This window comes from Haematobia irritans, chromosome 5 (genome assembly GCF_050003625.1).
Source record: "Haematobia irritans isolate KBUSLIRL chromosome 5, ASM5000362v1, whole genome shotgun sequence".
NCBI lineage: Eukaryota > Metazoa > Arthropoda > Insecta > Diptera > Muscidae > Haematobia > Haematobia irritans.
This window is the reverse complement of record NC_134401.1, coordinates 156,292,169-156,307,873: the sequence shown is the minus strand read 5'-3', so window position 1 is coordinate 156,307,873 and position 15,705 is coordinate 156,292,169. Positions and strand designations below refer to the sequence as shown.

The following is a 15,705-nucleotide window of genomic DNA, read 5'->3' as shown; positions in this document are numbered from 1 at the left end:
GAAATAAAATTTTGACAAAATTTTCTATAGAAAAAAATTTTGACAAAATTTTCTATAGAAATAAAATTTTGACAAAATTTTCTATAGAAATAAAATTTTGACAAAATTTTCTATAGAAATAAAATTTTGACAAAATTTTCTATAGAAATAAAATTTTGACAAAATTTTCTATAGAAATAAAATTTTGACAAAATTTTCTATAGAAAAAAATTTTAAAAAATTTTCTATAGAAATAAAATTTTGACAAAATTTTCTATAGAAATAAAATTTTGACAAAATTTTCTATAGAAATAAAATTTTGACAAACTTTTCTAGAGATATAAAATTTTGACAAAATTTTCTATAGAAATAAAATTTTGGCAATATTTTCTATAGAAATAAAATATTGACAAAATTTTCTATAGGAAATAAATTTAGAGAACACTTTTTATAGAAATATATTTTTTAGGACATTTTTTATAGAAGTGATATTTTGAGAAAATTTTCTATAGAAGTAAAAATGTTGACAACATTTTTTATAGAAATAACATTTTAGAGAATTTTCTATAGAAATGATATTGTGAGAAAATTTTCTATAGTAATAATTTTTTTTATAGAAATAAACCGTTGGATGAAATTTTCTATAGAAATAAAGTTTTGAGAAATTTTTCGATAGAAAGTAAATTTTGACAAAATTTCCTATAGAAATAATAGTTTGATAATGTTCTCTATCGAAATTAAATAAGAAGTAAAATTTGGGAAAATTTTCTACAGAAATAAAATGTTGACAAAATTTTCTATAGAATTAAAAATTTGACAAAATTTTCTATAGATATAAAAATTTGAAAAAAATTTCGATAGAAATAAAAGTTTGACAAAATTTGCTATACAAAGAAAATTTTGAGAAATTTTTTCTTGATTGAGTGTAGAGACTATAAAAATGAAACCTCTTTTAAGTTTTATGTATAGTTCATTTTTTATTTGTTTTCAATATTTTTCTTTAAATAAATTAATTCAGAATAATATAATATTTTATTTATGTATAATTTAACAGTTTCTTACTAATAATACATCATCTAACTTCCCTTATGTATTTTGTATCGTTCATTTTTTTATTCATTCATTTTGTTTTTTTTTTTGCCACGGAGTGTATGTATTGTATATATGTGTATATATATATTTTTTAAATTATTATTTAAATTAATTATCGTATTATTAAATATGGCTTGAAAGTTTTTTATTCATTTGTTTTGCGTTTCCTTTGTTTAGCTAGAGAATATGATATCGCAATATAATTTTGTTATTTCTATTTGCTTTTATTTTTATTTTTATTTTTATTTTTATTTTTTTTTTTTTTTTAGTTATTTCCCTTTAATTTTATTTATTGTTATATTTTATTTCAAAATAAACCTTTTATATATTAATACAATATTATTACTTTCATCACAACAAATATTAAATGTGGCTATAGAAAAAAGTTTTGGGAAAAGGATTAGGCGGGGCAGAAGTATATAGAAAGATTTTGAAAGAGAGAGAGAGAGATAGAGAAAGATGGGTATATATGGAGAGAGATTGTTATATAATTAAATTACTTATAATTACCCAAGTATATTATTTACTTAGTTATTGATTAATCATCTGTCTTTTGGATTTTATTCTTTCATTGTATTTATCAGTTATCAGCATTTTTTATTTTTGTAAATTTTTTATTTTGTTTTTATTTGCTAATTCAATGTAATATCCACCATAATAACAATTAGATAAATATAGTAGCTAGTAGTTATTGTACAATATATTCAGTTATCAAGATATCAATGTAGATGAATGTATAATATAAAAAAAATCTATGAAACAAATTAACATGTTACAGATATCATATTTACTAATTTTGCATATATGCTTAGTTTTTAATAGTCTGGGCTGCGGTAAGCGGAATAGTGAATATAAGGCTACAGGAAAACTTGGATCATGTAGCCGTTTTTGTCTGCTGAAAAAGGACAGCAGTCAGTAAAGACAACAATCTTCCGTTAGTTGAAATAGGAAAAATTTTGCTCTGCTGAATTAGTAGTGTTAGCTAAACGATTTTGCAAAACAATAAAAAATGTTTTTTGTTTACAATTTTTAAAATTAGAACGTACACATAAAAAATTTTTTTCTGATTCAATCACGAAATTAATTGATCCAATTAATTTTTTAATTGAAATGTCTTCAATCACAGAAATGATAGTATCAATTAAAAAATTAATTGACAGTCAATTAAAAAATTAATTTATCCAATTAAGTATTTAATTGATACTATTAACTTGTGTGATTGATTTTTATTTCAATTAAAAAATTTGTTGAATCAATTAAATTTTTAATTGAATATTTTTTAAAATTCAATTAAGATTTTAATTGGAAAATTTTCGTGAAATTTTTTTCTGTGTAATGTAATGGTTGCTATTTCAGCAAACAGTGATTAATTTCAGACTATGTCTGCTAATAAATTTCTTTGTCTAATAATTTGGGATTTAAATAAAATTTTATACGCAATCCAATGGTGGATGGTACGTAAGATTCCACCTGGCCGAACGTTCGGCCGTACACACTTGTTTATATATGTTACATATATATAATTGATATCATATATATTTTCTTTATATAAATTTTAGAAACGAAACACAGACTATTAAACCTTAGTTTATATGTTAACTCTAGTTTGTTAATTATAATTCATATAAAAAAATACACAATTTATTAAGAAATCACATATTAGCAAAGAACATCAAAAATATGTCAAGAATATTTGACTAGTGACTATGGCTTATTATTGATATTTTCATATAGCAAGAAATTATTATTTAATTTTTATCATTTTGTAAATATTAAAATATATTGGATTCAAAAGAAAAAAATTTGTATTAATAGAATTAATTTTGACAGCTGAAATGGATTAATATTAATGGAGGAGTCCAAATCAAAAAAAAAAAAAAAATGTTGCTTACAAATTACTGGCATTAATTTAGAATATTTTTGTTTATTAAATTATTTCTATATGTAAGTGTATATATAAATATTTTCAAAAAACGAAGAAGAAAAAAACACATTTGCTTCGAACAACTTTACACGTATATAACAGAATACAATAAATACATACATATGTATATATGTAGATTAGCTTATGTACACGATTTTTGTTTTTTTTTTTTTCATTTTGTTAATGAACAAATTTCTTTTTTTTTTGTATAGATATTTCTATGTAATCATCGTATGTATATATGCATGTATATGTATATATGGATATAGTCACATGTTATATATGTATGTGTAAGATAATTATGTTAATTTAACATAATAACATATCATTATGTAAATTATTTGTTCTTTCTATGGATTCATATATCTATAACATTTCATTCGTTAGGTGAGTTTCTCGATACCTTTTTTTAGTTTTGAATGTCATTGCTAAAGTCCTTACTTACGTCCTTATTTGTTCGTGGTTTTAAAGTCCTTACTTCGTTATGCCTCATCATTTTAGGTAATGGTTCATTAAAATTGAGCCAACAAAATTTGTTCATAAAAGTTTCGTTAAATGTGCAAAACATAACCACAGCGAATAACGATGGGCGAAACAATTTTGCCAAAATTTTCAATAGAAATAATATTTTGACAAAATTTTCTGTAGGAATAAAATTTTAAGAAATTTTTCTATAGAAATAAAATTTTGAGAAAATTTTCTATGGAAATAAAATTTTGAGAATATTTTCAATAGAAATAAAATTTTGACAAAATTTTCTATATAAATAAAATTATGAGAAAAATTTTAATAGAAATAAAATTTCGACAAATTTTCTATAAAATTAAATTTTGACAAAATTTTCTATAGATATAAAATTTTGACAAAATTTTCTGGAGAAATAAAATTTTAAGAAAATTTTCTATAGAAATAAAATTTTGAGAAAATGTTCTATAGAAATAAAATTTTGAGAATATTTTCTATGGAAATAAAATTTTGAGAATATTTTCTATAGAAATAAAAATTTTGCCAAAATTATCTATAGACATAACATTTTGACAAAATTTTCTATAGAAATAAAATTTTGATAAAATTTTCTAAAGAAATAAATTTTGACAAAATTTTCTATATACACACAAAATTTTGATAAAATTTCCTATAGACATAAGATATTGACTAATGTTCTATATAGAAATAAAATTTTGACAAAATTTTCATTAAAAATAAAAATTTTACAAAATGTTCTATAGAAATAACATTTTGACAAGATTTTCTATAGAAATAACATTTTGAAAAAATTTTCTATATACACACAAAATTTTGATAAAACTTTCTATAGATATAAGATATTGACAAATTTTCTATATAGAAGTAACATTTTGACAAAATTTTCATTAAAAATAAAATTTTCACAACATTATCAATAGAAATACAATTTTGCCAAAATTTTCAATAGAAATAAAAATTTGACAAAATGTTCTATAGAAATAAAATTTTGACAAAATTTTCTGTAGAAATAAAATTTTGACAAAAGAAATAAAATTTTGCGAAAATTGTCTCTAAAAATAAGTGTTGAGAATTTCTGAAAAGTGGCACAAAAAGTGTTACTCGCTAAAAAGAAGTCAAATTTTGACAAAATTTTCTAAAGTAACAAAATTTTGACAACATTTTCTATATAGAAATAAAATTTTGAGAAAATTTTCTATAGAAATAAAATCTTGACAAAATTTTCTATACACATAAAATTTTGACAAAATTTTCTATACACATAAAATTTATTGTCAAAATTGTCTATAGAAATAACATTTTGACAAAATTTTCTATAGTAATAAAATTTTGACAAAATTTCCTATTGAAATAAATAATTGACAAAATTTTCTATAGAAATAAAGTTTCGACAAAATATTCTATAGAAATAAAATTTTGACAGCATTTTCTATAGTAATAAAATTTTCTATAAATATGAAATTTTTAAAAAAAATGTCTATAGAAATAAAATTTTGACAAAATTTTCTATAGAAATAAAAATTTGACAAAATTTTCTGTAGTAATACAATTTTGACAAAATTTCCTATATAGAAATAAAATTTTGACAAAATTTTCTATAGAAATAAAATTTCAACCAAATTTTCTATAAAAATAAAATTTTGACAAAATTTTCTATAGAAATAAAAATTTGAAAAAATTTTCTATAGAAATAAAATTTTGCCAAAATTTTCTATAGATATAACATTTTGCCAAAACTGTCTATAGATATAAAATTTTGACAAAATTTTCTATAGTAATACAATTTTGACAAAATTTTCTATCTAGAAATAAAATTTTGACAACATTTTTATAGAAATAAAATTTTGAGAAAATATTCTATAGAAATAACATTTTGACAACATTTTCTATAGTAATAAAATTTTCTATAAATATAAAATTTTTAAAAAAAATGTCTATAGAAATAAAATTTTGACAAAATTTTCTATACACATCAAATTTTGACAAAATTTTCTATAGAAATAAAAATTTGACAAAATTTGTTATAGAAATAAAATTTTGACAAAATTTTCTATAGAAATAAAAATTTGACAAAATTTTCTATAGTAATACAATTTTGACAAAATTTCCTATATAGAAATAAAATTTTGACAAAATTTTCTATAGATATAAAATTTCAACCAAATTTTCTATAAAAATAAAATTTTGACAAAATTTTCTATAGAAATAAAAATTTGAAAAAATTTTCTATAGAAATAACATTTTGCCAAAATTTTCTATAGATATAACATTTTGCCAAAACTGTCTATAGGTATAAAATTTTCACAAAATTTTCTATAGTAATACAATTTTGACAAAATTTCCTATATAGAAATAAAATTTTGACAAACTTTCTATAGATTTCAAACAAGTGATACACTTGTTCATATAACAGTCTGGCTGATAAGTCCCCGGTCTAACAAAGAAAAACACATTTTTTGTCAAAATTCGTTTTTATTATTCAACATAGTTCCCTTCAAGAGCGATACAACGATTCTAACGACCTTCCAATTTTGTGATACCATTTTGGTAGTACTCCTTCGGTTTTGCCTCAAAATAGGCCTCAGTTTCGGCGATCACCTCTTCATTGCAGCCAAACTTTTTCCCTGCGAGCATCCTTTTGAGGTCCGAGAACAAGAAAAAGTCGCTGGGGGCCAGATCTGGAGAATACGGTGGATGGGGAAGCAATTCGAAGCCCAATTCATTCATTTTTGCCATCGTTCTCAATGACTTGTGGCACGGTGCGTTGTCTTGGTGGAACAACACTTTTTTTTCTTCTTCATATGGGGCCGTTTTGCCGCGATTTCGACCTTCAAACGCTCCAATAACGCCATATAATAGTCACTGTTGATGGTTTTTCCCTTCTCAAGATAATCGATAAAAATTATTCCATGCGCATCCCAAAAAACAGAGGCCATTACTTTGCCAGCGGACTTTTGATTCTTTCCTCGCTTCGGAGACGGTTCACCGGTCTGTCCTCTCAGCCGACTCTCGATTGGACTCAGGAGTGTAGTGATGGAGCCATGTTTCATCCATTGTCACATATTGACGGAAAAACTCGGGTGTATTACGAGTTAACTGCTGCAAACACCGCTCAGAATCATCAACACGTTGTTGTTGTTGGTCAAATGTGAGCTCGCGCGGCACCCATTTGTACAGAGCTTCCGCATATCCAAATATTGATGAATGTTATGACCAACACGTTTCTTTGATATATTAAAGGCCTCTGCTATCTCGATCAACTTCATTTTACGGTCATTCAAAATCATTTTGTGAATTTTTTTGATGTTTTCGTCGGTTAACCACCTCTTTCGGGCGTCCACTGCGTTCACCGTCCTCCGTGCTCATTTCACCACGCTTGAATTTTGCATATCAATCAATTATTGTAGATTTCCCTGGGGCAGAGTCCGGAAACTCATTATCAAGCCAAGTTTTTGCTTCCACCATATTTTTCCCCTTCAGAAAACAGTATTTTATCAAAACACGAAATTCCTTTTTTCCATGATTTTCACAATAACAAAAGTTGCTTCACAAAAGATGCTCTATCTCACAAACTAATTGACTTACAGACGTCACGAATCATTTGAAGGTTGGTACTATATAAAACTAATATGCATTTAATACTAGCGACGCCATCTATTTGTCAGTCCGGGGACTTATCAGCCAACCTGTTAAATATAAAATTTTGACAAAATGTTCTATAGAAATAAAATTTTGGCCAAATTTTCTATAGAATTTAAATTTGGAGAAAGTTTTCTATAGAAATAAAATTTGACATAATTTTCTATAAAAATAAAATTTCAGCCAAATTTTCTATAGAAATAAAGTTTTGACATAATTTTCTATAGAAATAAAATTTTGACAACATTTTCTACAGTAATTAAATTTTCTATAAATATAAAATTTTGACAAAAATTTTCTATAGAAATAAAATTTTGACCAAATTTTCTATAGAATTTAAATTTGGAGAAATTTTTCTATAGAAATAAATTTTGACATAATTTTCTATAGAAATAAAATTTCAACCAAATTTTCTAGAGAAATAAATTTTGACATAATTTTCTATAGTAATAAAATTTGACAAAATTTTCTATAGAAATAAAATTTTGATATTTCATGTTAGCCTGATACCGAAAACAGGCAATTGACGTCCAAATGCATTATATCTAATTATACAATTATTTCTCGAGCTTTATGGACAGATATAGATTAAGAAACATGGCGTTTTCTTTTCAATGGCTCTATTAACCATGTTCCTTAATCTATATCTGTCCATAAAGCTCGAGAAATAATTGTATAATTAGATAAAATTTTGACAAAATTTTCTAAATGGAAATAAAATTTTGAAAAAAAATTCTATATAGAAAAAAAATTTTGACAAAATTTTCTATAGCAATAAAAATTTGACAAAATTTGCTATAGAAATAAAAATTTGACAAAATTTTCTATAGAAATAAAAATTTGACAAAATTTTCTATGGAAATAAAATTTTGCCAAACTTTTCTATAGATATAAAATTTTGACAAAATTTTCTATAGATATAAAATTTTGACAAAATTTTCTATAGAAATAAAATTTTGACAAAATTTTCTACAGAAATAAAATGGCGATAAAATTTTCTATATAGAAATAAAATTTTGACAAAATTTTCTATAGAAATAAAAATTTGACAAAATTTTCTATAGAAATAAAATTTTGCCAAAATTTTCGATAGATATAACATTTTGCCAAAACTGTCTATAGATATAAAATTTTGACAAAATTTTCTATAGTAATACAATTTTGACAAAATTTCCTATATAGAAATAAAATTTTGAGAAAATTTTGAAAAATAAAATTTTTCACAGACGAGAATTTCTGAAAAGTGGTACACAAAAAAGTGGCACTCCCAATAAATGGTAGCACACTAATTTCAAAAAAGTGATACACTTGTTCATATAGAACAAGTAATAGCTAAACGTATTTATATCAATGTTTTATATAGAATTCTGAAATGACATTTTCTATTATTGTCCTCACTAACACATCAAACATTTTATCTTCATTTAATTGAAAACCATTCCCTGAAATAATCAAGTCCACTATGTATAGCAATTTTTTCTTGCATTATTTTGGGCGGTATCCATTGAAAGCTTTATGGGAAAAAGGTGGCACAAAAATGTAAAAAATATGGCATTTAGTGGCACAAAAGTATCACCGCTTGAAAAAGTGAAAAATTTGGCACAAAGGCAACACTGACTGGATGCATCATTTGTATGCGCCATCCGGAACATCATTGGACTTGTTTCCATCCAGTAGTAGCAGAACCTTTCCAAGGAAATTATGTCATCATAAGGTAGAATGATTATAAATAAATAAATTAAAAAACAACAAATAATTAATTCCCTCAATTAAAAAGTTAGTTGACGTTTGCGACTAAAATCAATTAAAATTTTATTAGAACTAATCAAAAAATTGTTTAAAAATGCCAAAATAAATCAATTAATTTTTTAATCAAGTATATTTTTTATTCCTAAATAAGTCTGTGATTGATACTATCATTTTCGTAATTGAAACAATTTCAATTAAATATTAATTGGATCAATTAATGTCGTAATTGAATCAGAAAAAATAATTTGCTGCGTTATGAATGAGTCTAGCCGTTGACTATATGGAAATAGACGTAAAAAGTTTTCGCTTATTGACTACTGCCATGGTTGTGTGGTGATCCACTAATATTTGTGTATTACGAACAATTTCATTCAATTAATGCACATTTTCATATTTCATAATGCACATTATCATATTATCATATTATTATCATTGTATCAATGGATTTTTCCATTAGCTCAATTTTAGTGAAACATGTCTTATGTGTCCAGTCCCTACTTTAAGCTTAATTATTTCATACATCTGACTTAGAAATAGGCTTCACTTTATGTTAGATAGGATGAACACAATTCATTTAAAATGAATATTTGTTTAGAACTTTCCTTTCATCGAAAAAAATCTTGTATATGCTTGGTGAAAAATCCTGGTTTTCTCTGTATGATGGAATAGCAAACCCTTGAAAACCATTCATACTTCTCCTCACTGGGGGACTTTTGATTTGGGCGTCTTCATCATCATCATCATCATCTCAATTTTTCATTTCGTTTACCATCTCTAACTATTCAATGACGATCATTTACAATTTCTGCCGACAAGGAATTTATGGCATCCTCTACTGTTGGCTTATAACGATCCATTTTCGAAGAGTTTATTGGCGAAAAATGTTCTGAAATCAAGGAATTATTATCTGATGATAACATTAAAAATGTGTGGGTTTTTGGATATGTAAGTGTTTCGAGTTGGGGTTTATGGCAAATTGCCTTAATCTCACTTACCAAAGTCACCGCTGGAACTGGAATCCGTAAAACTGGGCGTTCCCTCGGTCCATGTGGGTGTTGAACCTTCACCAGATGCTGGTGGTGTCCAGGCTAGACCGCCCCTTGAACCATAGTGACTACTGGATGATGTATCTACGGCTAAATAGGTGTCTAAATGTATTTCGGAAACACTAAAATCACAGATACAAATAGAATTCATTTCAACTACCGGATGAGTTAATGAGCAGATCACATTCAATAGAATTTTCGTCATTCCATTCCATGATACTTCAAAAATATATTCTTTAAAAATACTTCTCTTGATATATATGTATGTGTATGTGTGTGCCAGGGCTTTCTCATTGTATGTGTGTGGGAATGTTTTGATTTGATTATGTAAAGTGCTTAATTAATTTTACAAACAGGTGCAGTATTAAAGAGAGTTAAATTCATAACAAAAAGGAAACGGAAATTGAAAAAGACCTTTTTTGGAGATTAATGTCGATTTGATCTCACGAGAGAAAATTTGTCATGTCAGTGACACGATGACATATTTATCTCCAAATAAGAGATACTTCACAAATTCAATAGAAATAAAATTTTGACAAAATTTTCTATAGAAATAAAATTTTAAAAAAATTTTCTACAGAAATAAAATTTTGACAAAATATTCTATAGAAATAAAATTTTGACAAAACATTCTATAGAAATAAAATGTTGACAAAACATTCTATAGAATAAAATGTTGACAAAACATTCTATAGAAATAAAATGTTGACAAATTTTCGATAGAAATAAAATTTTGATCAAGTTTTCGATAGAAATAACATTTTAACAAAATTTTCGATAGAAATAAAATGTTGACAAAATTTTTTATAGAAATAAAATGTTGACAAAATTTTCGATAGAAATAAAATTTAGACAACATTTTCTTTAGAAATAATATTTTGACAAAATTTTCTATAGAAATAAAATTTTGACAAAATTTTCTATAGAAATAAAATTTTGACAAAATTTTCTTTAGAAATAATATTTTGTCAAAATTTTCTATAGAAATAAAATTTTAACAAAATTTTCTATAGAAATAAAATTTTGACAAAGTTTTCTATAGAAATAAAATTTTAACAAAATTTTCTATAGAAATAAAAGTTTGAAAAAAAAATTTCTATTTAAATACAGTTTTAAGAAAATTTCCTATAGAAACGAAATTTTTTATAGAAATAAAATTTTGACAAACTTTTCCATAAAACTAAAATTTTGACAAAATTTTTCATAGAACTAAAATTTTGACAAAATTTTCTATAGAATTAAAATTTTGAAAAAAAAAATTCTATATAAATAAAATTTCAAGAATATTTTCTATAGAAACAAAATTTTGACAAAATTTTCTATAGAACTAAAATTTTGACAAAATTTTCCATAGAACTAAAATTTTGACAAAATTTTCTATAGAATTAAAATTTTGAAAAAAAAAAATCTATATAAATAAAATTTTAAGAATATTTTCTATAGAATATTTTCTATAGAAACAAAATTTTGAAAAAAATTTCTATAGAAATAATATTTTGACAAAATTTTCCATAGAACTAAAATTTGAGAAAATTTTCTATAGAAATAAAATTTTGACAAAATTTTCTATAAAAATAATTTTTTGACAAAATTTGCTATAGAAATAAATTTGTGACAAAATTTTCTATATAAATAAAATTTGAGAAAATTTTCTATAGAAATAAAATTTTGACTAAATTTTCTATAGAAATAAAATTTTAAGAAAATTTTCTATAGAAATAAAATTTTGACAAAATTTTCTATTGAAATAAAATGTTGAAAAAAACTTCTAAAGAGATAATATTTTGACAAAATTTTCTATAGAAATAAAATTTTGACAAAATTTTCTATAGAAATAAAATTTTGACAAAATACAATTTTGACAAAATTTTCTATAGAAATGAAATTTTAAGAAAATTTTAAATAGAAATAAGATTTTAACAAAATTTTTTATAAAAATAAAATTTTGAAAAAAAAAAATTCTAAAGAGAAATAGAAATAAAATTAAAAAAAAATTCTAAAGAGATATTATTTTGACAAAATTTTCTATAAAAATAAAATTTTGACAACATTTTTTATAGAAATCAAATTTTGCCAAAATTTCCAATAGAAAACAAGTTTTGAAAAGAAAAATCAATAGAACTAAAATTTTGAAAAAAATTTCTATACAAATAAAATTTTGACAACATTTTCTATAGAAATAAAATTTTGACAAAATTTTCTATAGAAATGCAATTTTGATAAAATTTTCTATAGAAATAAAATTTTGACAAAATTTTCTATAGGAATAAAACTTTAGCAAAATTTTTGTGAAATATCTTTGATAAAAATATACCGAAATCTTAGGCGTCATTATCAAAATAATAACCAAAAATTAAAACAATAATATAAAATAAAGATAAAGGAAATTTTTCTCAAATTTTAAACAATTTAATTAAATTAACTCTAATTTTGAACTAAATAAAGTTAAATCGGCTATAGATATTTCCCTTAATTTTTTTCTTAAGGTAAAATTAAAATTAAGGTAAAATAAAAATTTAATCCTCACTCTAGATCAAATCGACAATAATACGAAATTTTTCCAATTTTAATTTTGTTTGTGTTAAAAAAAAATAAAATATTTAAACTACTTTTCTTATTTATTATAGAATAAAGAAGAATAATATTGGAAATAGTCGAAGTTTAGATAAAAATAAATAAAAATAATAATAATAAAATTCCATTAACCACATACCTGACCATATCATCCTTTTGTGATGATGATGAACTTCGATAGGCTGGACCCACATTCATTTTTCGATCGTGATACGATGACGTGGATAACCCATCGTTTTGATGGTAATGTTGCTGCTGCTGCTGTTGATGGTGGTGGTGATGGTGGTGTTGATGGGACGACGATGAGGACTGTTGGTGTTGTTGGTGGTGATGTTTATGTGAACGCCTCGAAGTCGTTGAGGAACTATGCTTGTTATAACTATTATCCTCGGATATATCATCGAAGGCAGGGGGTGGTGTTGAACTGCATGATGGTGTTGTGCCTAGCGATAGATACAATTAGATGAGAGATATAAATACCAGATGAATATTTTGAAAATAAATTCAACATTTCTCTAATAATGCCTAATATCATAAAAAAACTAATAAGATTTTTTTTTTATAAAAATAAATAAAAATAAAAACACTCAAAATAATTACAAAGGATTTAATGAGGGGAAATGTTTATTAAATGATATGAGAAGCATTCCATGTCAAAATACATATATATGACAAATGTTTAAAGTATTTTTGTTGTTAATGAAACTTTAGTTTCATTGGAAACATTTTAAAAATAATATATATGTATATAATAAATTCTTAAAATTAGAAAAAATACACCTCCCATAAGTGGAGGAAATTTAGGACACCGAGCAATTTTGAAATAAGTATCGAACCCAGAAATAACGGTCCTTGACCTCACATCACGTACATTTACAGTCCACCAAAAGCATTTACACCTTAGATTATATAAAAAGAGAGTTGATCGTGTTGGGTCTCAAGAGTAATAGTATGATTGGTTTGTATATCACAACCGGCTGGCTATTGTTGAAGAGCTCAAACACATCGCAGCAAACATAATGTTAGTGTATGACACTGTAAATCGTTATAATAATACCGGTAGCGTAGCCATGTGACATGGTGGTAGTCCAAAAATAATGCGAAAATATTTAAAATTGTCCATCAAGTGAAGGCTTGAAATCCATCCGGTGGAGATAATCAAATGGATTTGAAAGGATGGAACATATTTAGAGTGATCAAAGCCGGTGGATGAAAATCGGTAGACGACTTTATATTTTTACACTGATTTTTTTTAATAAACTCACTTTTCATTTTCAATGTAAAATTTTAAATTCAATGCCAATCAGATCTGGATATTATAATAAAGCACCGTAAAAAATACTTTCGTATTTTTATAAATTATGGAATTATTTTTTATAGCTTTTGAAAATTACGCGTTTTTGTGAAAACCGGTTGAATCGATGATGACGGGTTTTCGGGCTTCGGAAAAAAGTCCGGTTTTTTAGAAAACAAAAAGTTCGACTATAAATATCTCCACAATGGTATCACAACCCTGCCAGCATTTCAAAGTAAGTGATACTACAACAATCGCCAATAGTGATGGGGGAAGCGTATCAAAAAGTACGAAATGTACATGAACGTATAATGCCATCACTGTTGTTATAAGAGTCATTTAATATTTTGTGAAACACCAAGCGCAATTAGATTATTATAATTTATTTAAATAAAAACGAAAAGTGCTGAAAACGTAGTTATTACGCTTAAAATTGTGAAAGGTACACACAAAAAAAGTGAACCCACCGTGAAAGAAAATATAGGTTTATTTTAGAAAATTTTTACTAAAATAATTTTCTAATTGCAACATGTTACAAATAAATTAATACTTTTTGTCAAATTTAAGAAAATTTATTAAAAATAATTAATTTTTTCTCTTGTTTAAGAAAATTTCATATGTTGAAAGAAAAAATTGGATTTAAAAATTGTAAAATGACATGTACAATTTTAGTAAAATTTGCTCATTTGAGATACTTATGAACTAAATTTAAGCAAACTTCTGCCATTTTAGGAAAATATGAACTATTTTATTTTTTAGTAAAATTGTGCACTATATTTGTATACAACTTTTTTTCTTATTTTTAGTTCACGTCATTAAAGTTAGCAAAAAATTATTCAGATAAGGAACATTTACTAATATTGTGCAAAATTTAACTAAAATCAACTAATCTTCATGAACTAAAATAAAGTTCAGTTGGTATTAGAGCCCCTTTTTTCTGGGTGTATATTGGTGAACAATTTTCAACTTTCCAAATGGAATAAAGTGATAGTTTTTCAGATATTTTTCCAGACACTTTGCCTTCGTTAAGAATAAACACTGATAGATGCTGGAGCATCAGCTGAATATAGCAGAATTGAAATTTATAAATCAATATAATTATTTTTTTAAGGCATTATATTCAATGTGTTTTTATTAATACCTGGAGTAATTTATAAATATTTATTGAAATTAATAACATTTAAAGAATCGTATTTTATTTGATCAAAATGATGCTTTTACAGCTATCTTAAAATGCATTTTGTCTAATAGTTTGAAGGGGCTCTTATTGGCGTCGTTCTAAATTTATCTAAAAAGACACCTAATAATTGCACTCATGCGATACTTTTTTGTAATAACTTGGAGTGGTACAACTTCTCAATAGTGATGGCACTTTTGCGACGCGTTTTGGATATCGTATACGACTGTTTTCTCAGAAGTGCCGTTAAATTCAAAAATTCAATGTTTGCAGGGAATGGACAGAATTGTGAGTTTGTAATAATGATCACTATAACTAACTTAAACAGGTAGAAAATTTCATTTAAAATTAAGCCAACGACATTTTCATTGACATAACGAAAATTTTTCTTTGCGAGAATGAAAATTTTCATTATCCGTATGAAAATTTTCGATTAATTTAATACAAAAATAATAACAATAATGAACAGTTTCATTATATTTACACCCAGAAAAAGGGGCTCTAATGCCAATTGAACTTTATTTTAGTTTATGAAGATTAGTTGATTTTAGTTAAATTTTGCACAATATGAGTAAATGTTCCTTATTTGAATAATTTTTTGCTAACTTTAATGACGTTAACTAAAAATAAGATAAAAAGTTGTATACAAATATAGTGCACAATTTTACTAAAAAATAAATTAGTTCATATTTTCTTAAAATGACACAAGTTTGCTTAAATTGAGATCATAAATCTCTCAAATGAG

The 15,705-nt window shown here is 24.4% G+C and overlaps 1 protein-coding gene across 3 annotated transcripts in view; it reads right to left on the bottom strand.

Moving 5' to 3' along the window:
* Positions 1-8,353: 8,353 nt before the first annotated feature.
* PIP5K59B (Phosphatidylinositol 4-phosphate 5-kinase 59B) overlaps positions 8,354-15,705 on the bottom strand; it is a 33,178-nt gene continuing 25,826 nt past the window's right edge. For 2 of the 3 annotated variants that reach the window (XM_075312525.1, XM_075312526.1), the window contains 3 exons: positions 12,629-12,932; positions 9,865-10,037; positions 8,354-9,755 (listed from right to left, as the gene is read on the bottom strand). In XM_075312525.1, coding sequence (XP_075168640.1) covers positions 9,652-9,755; positions 9,865-10,037; positions 12,629-12,932 — 581 coding nt within the window. In that variant the 3' untranslated portion in view covers positions 8,354-9,651. The remainder of the gene's footprint in view (positions 9,756-9,864; positions 10,038-12,628; positions 12,933-15,705) is intronic. The other variant, XR_012723391.1, reaches the window with a different exon arrangement.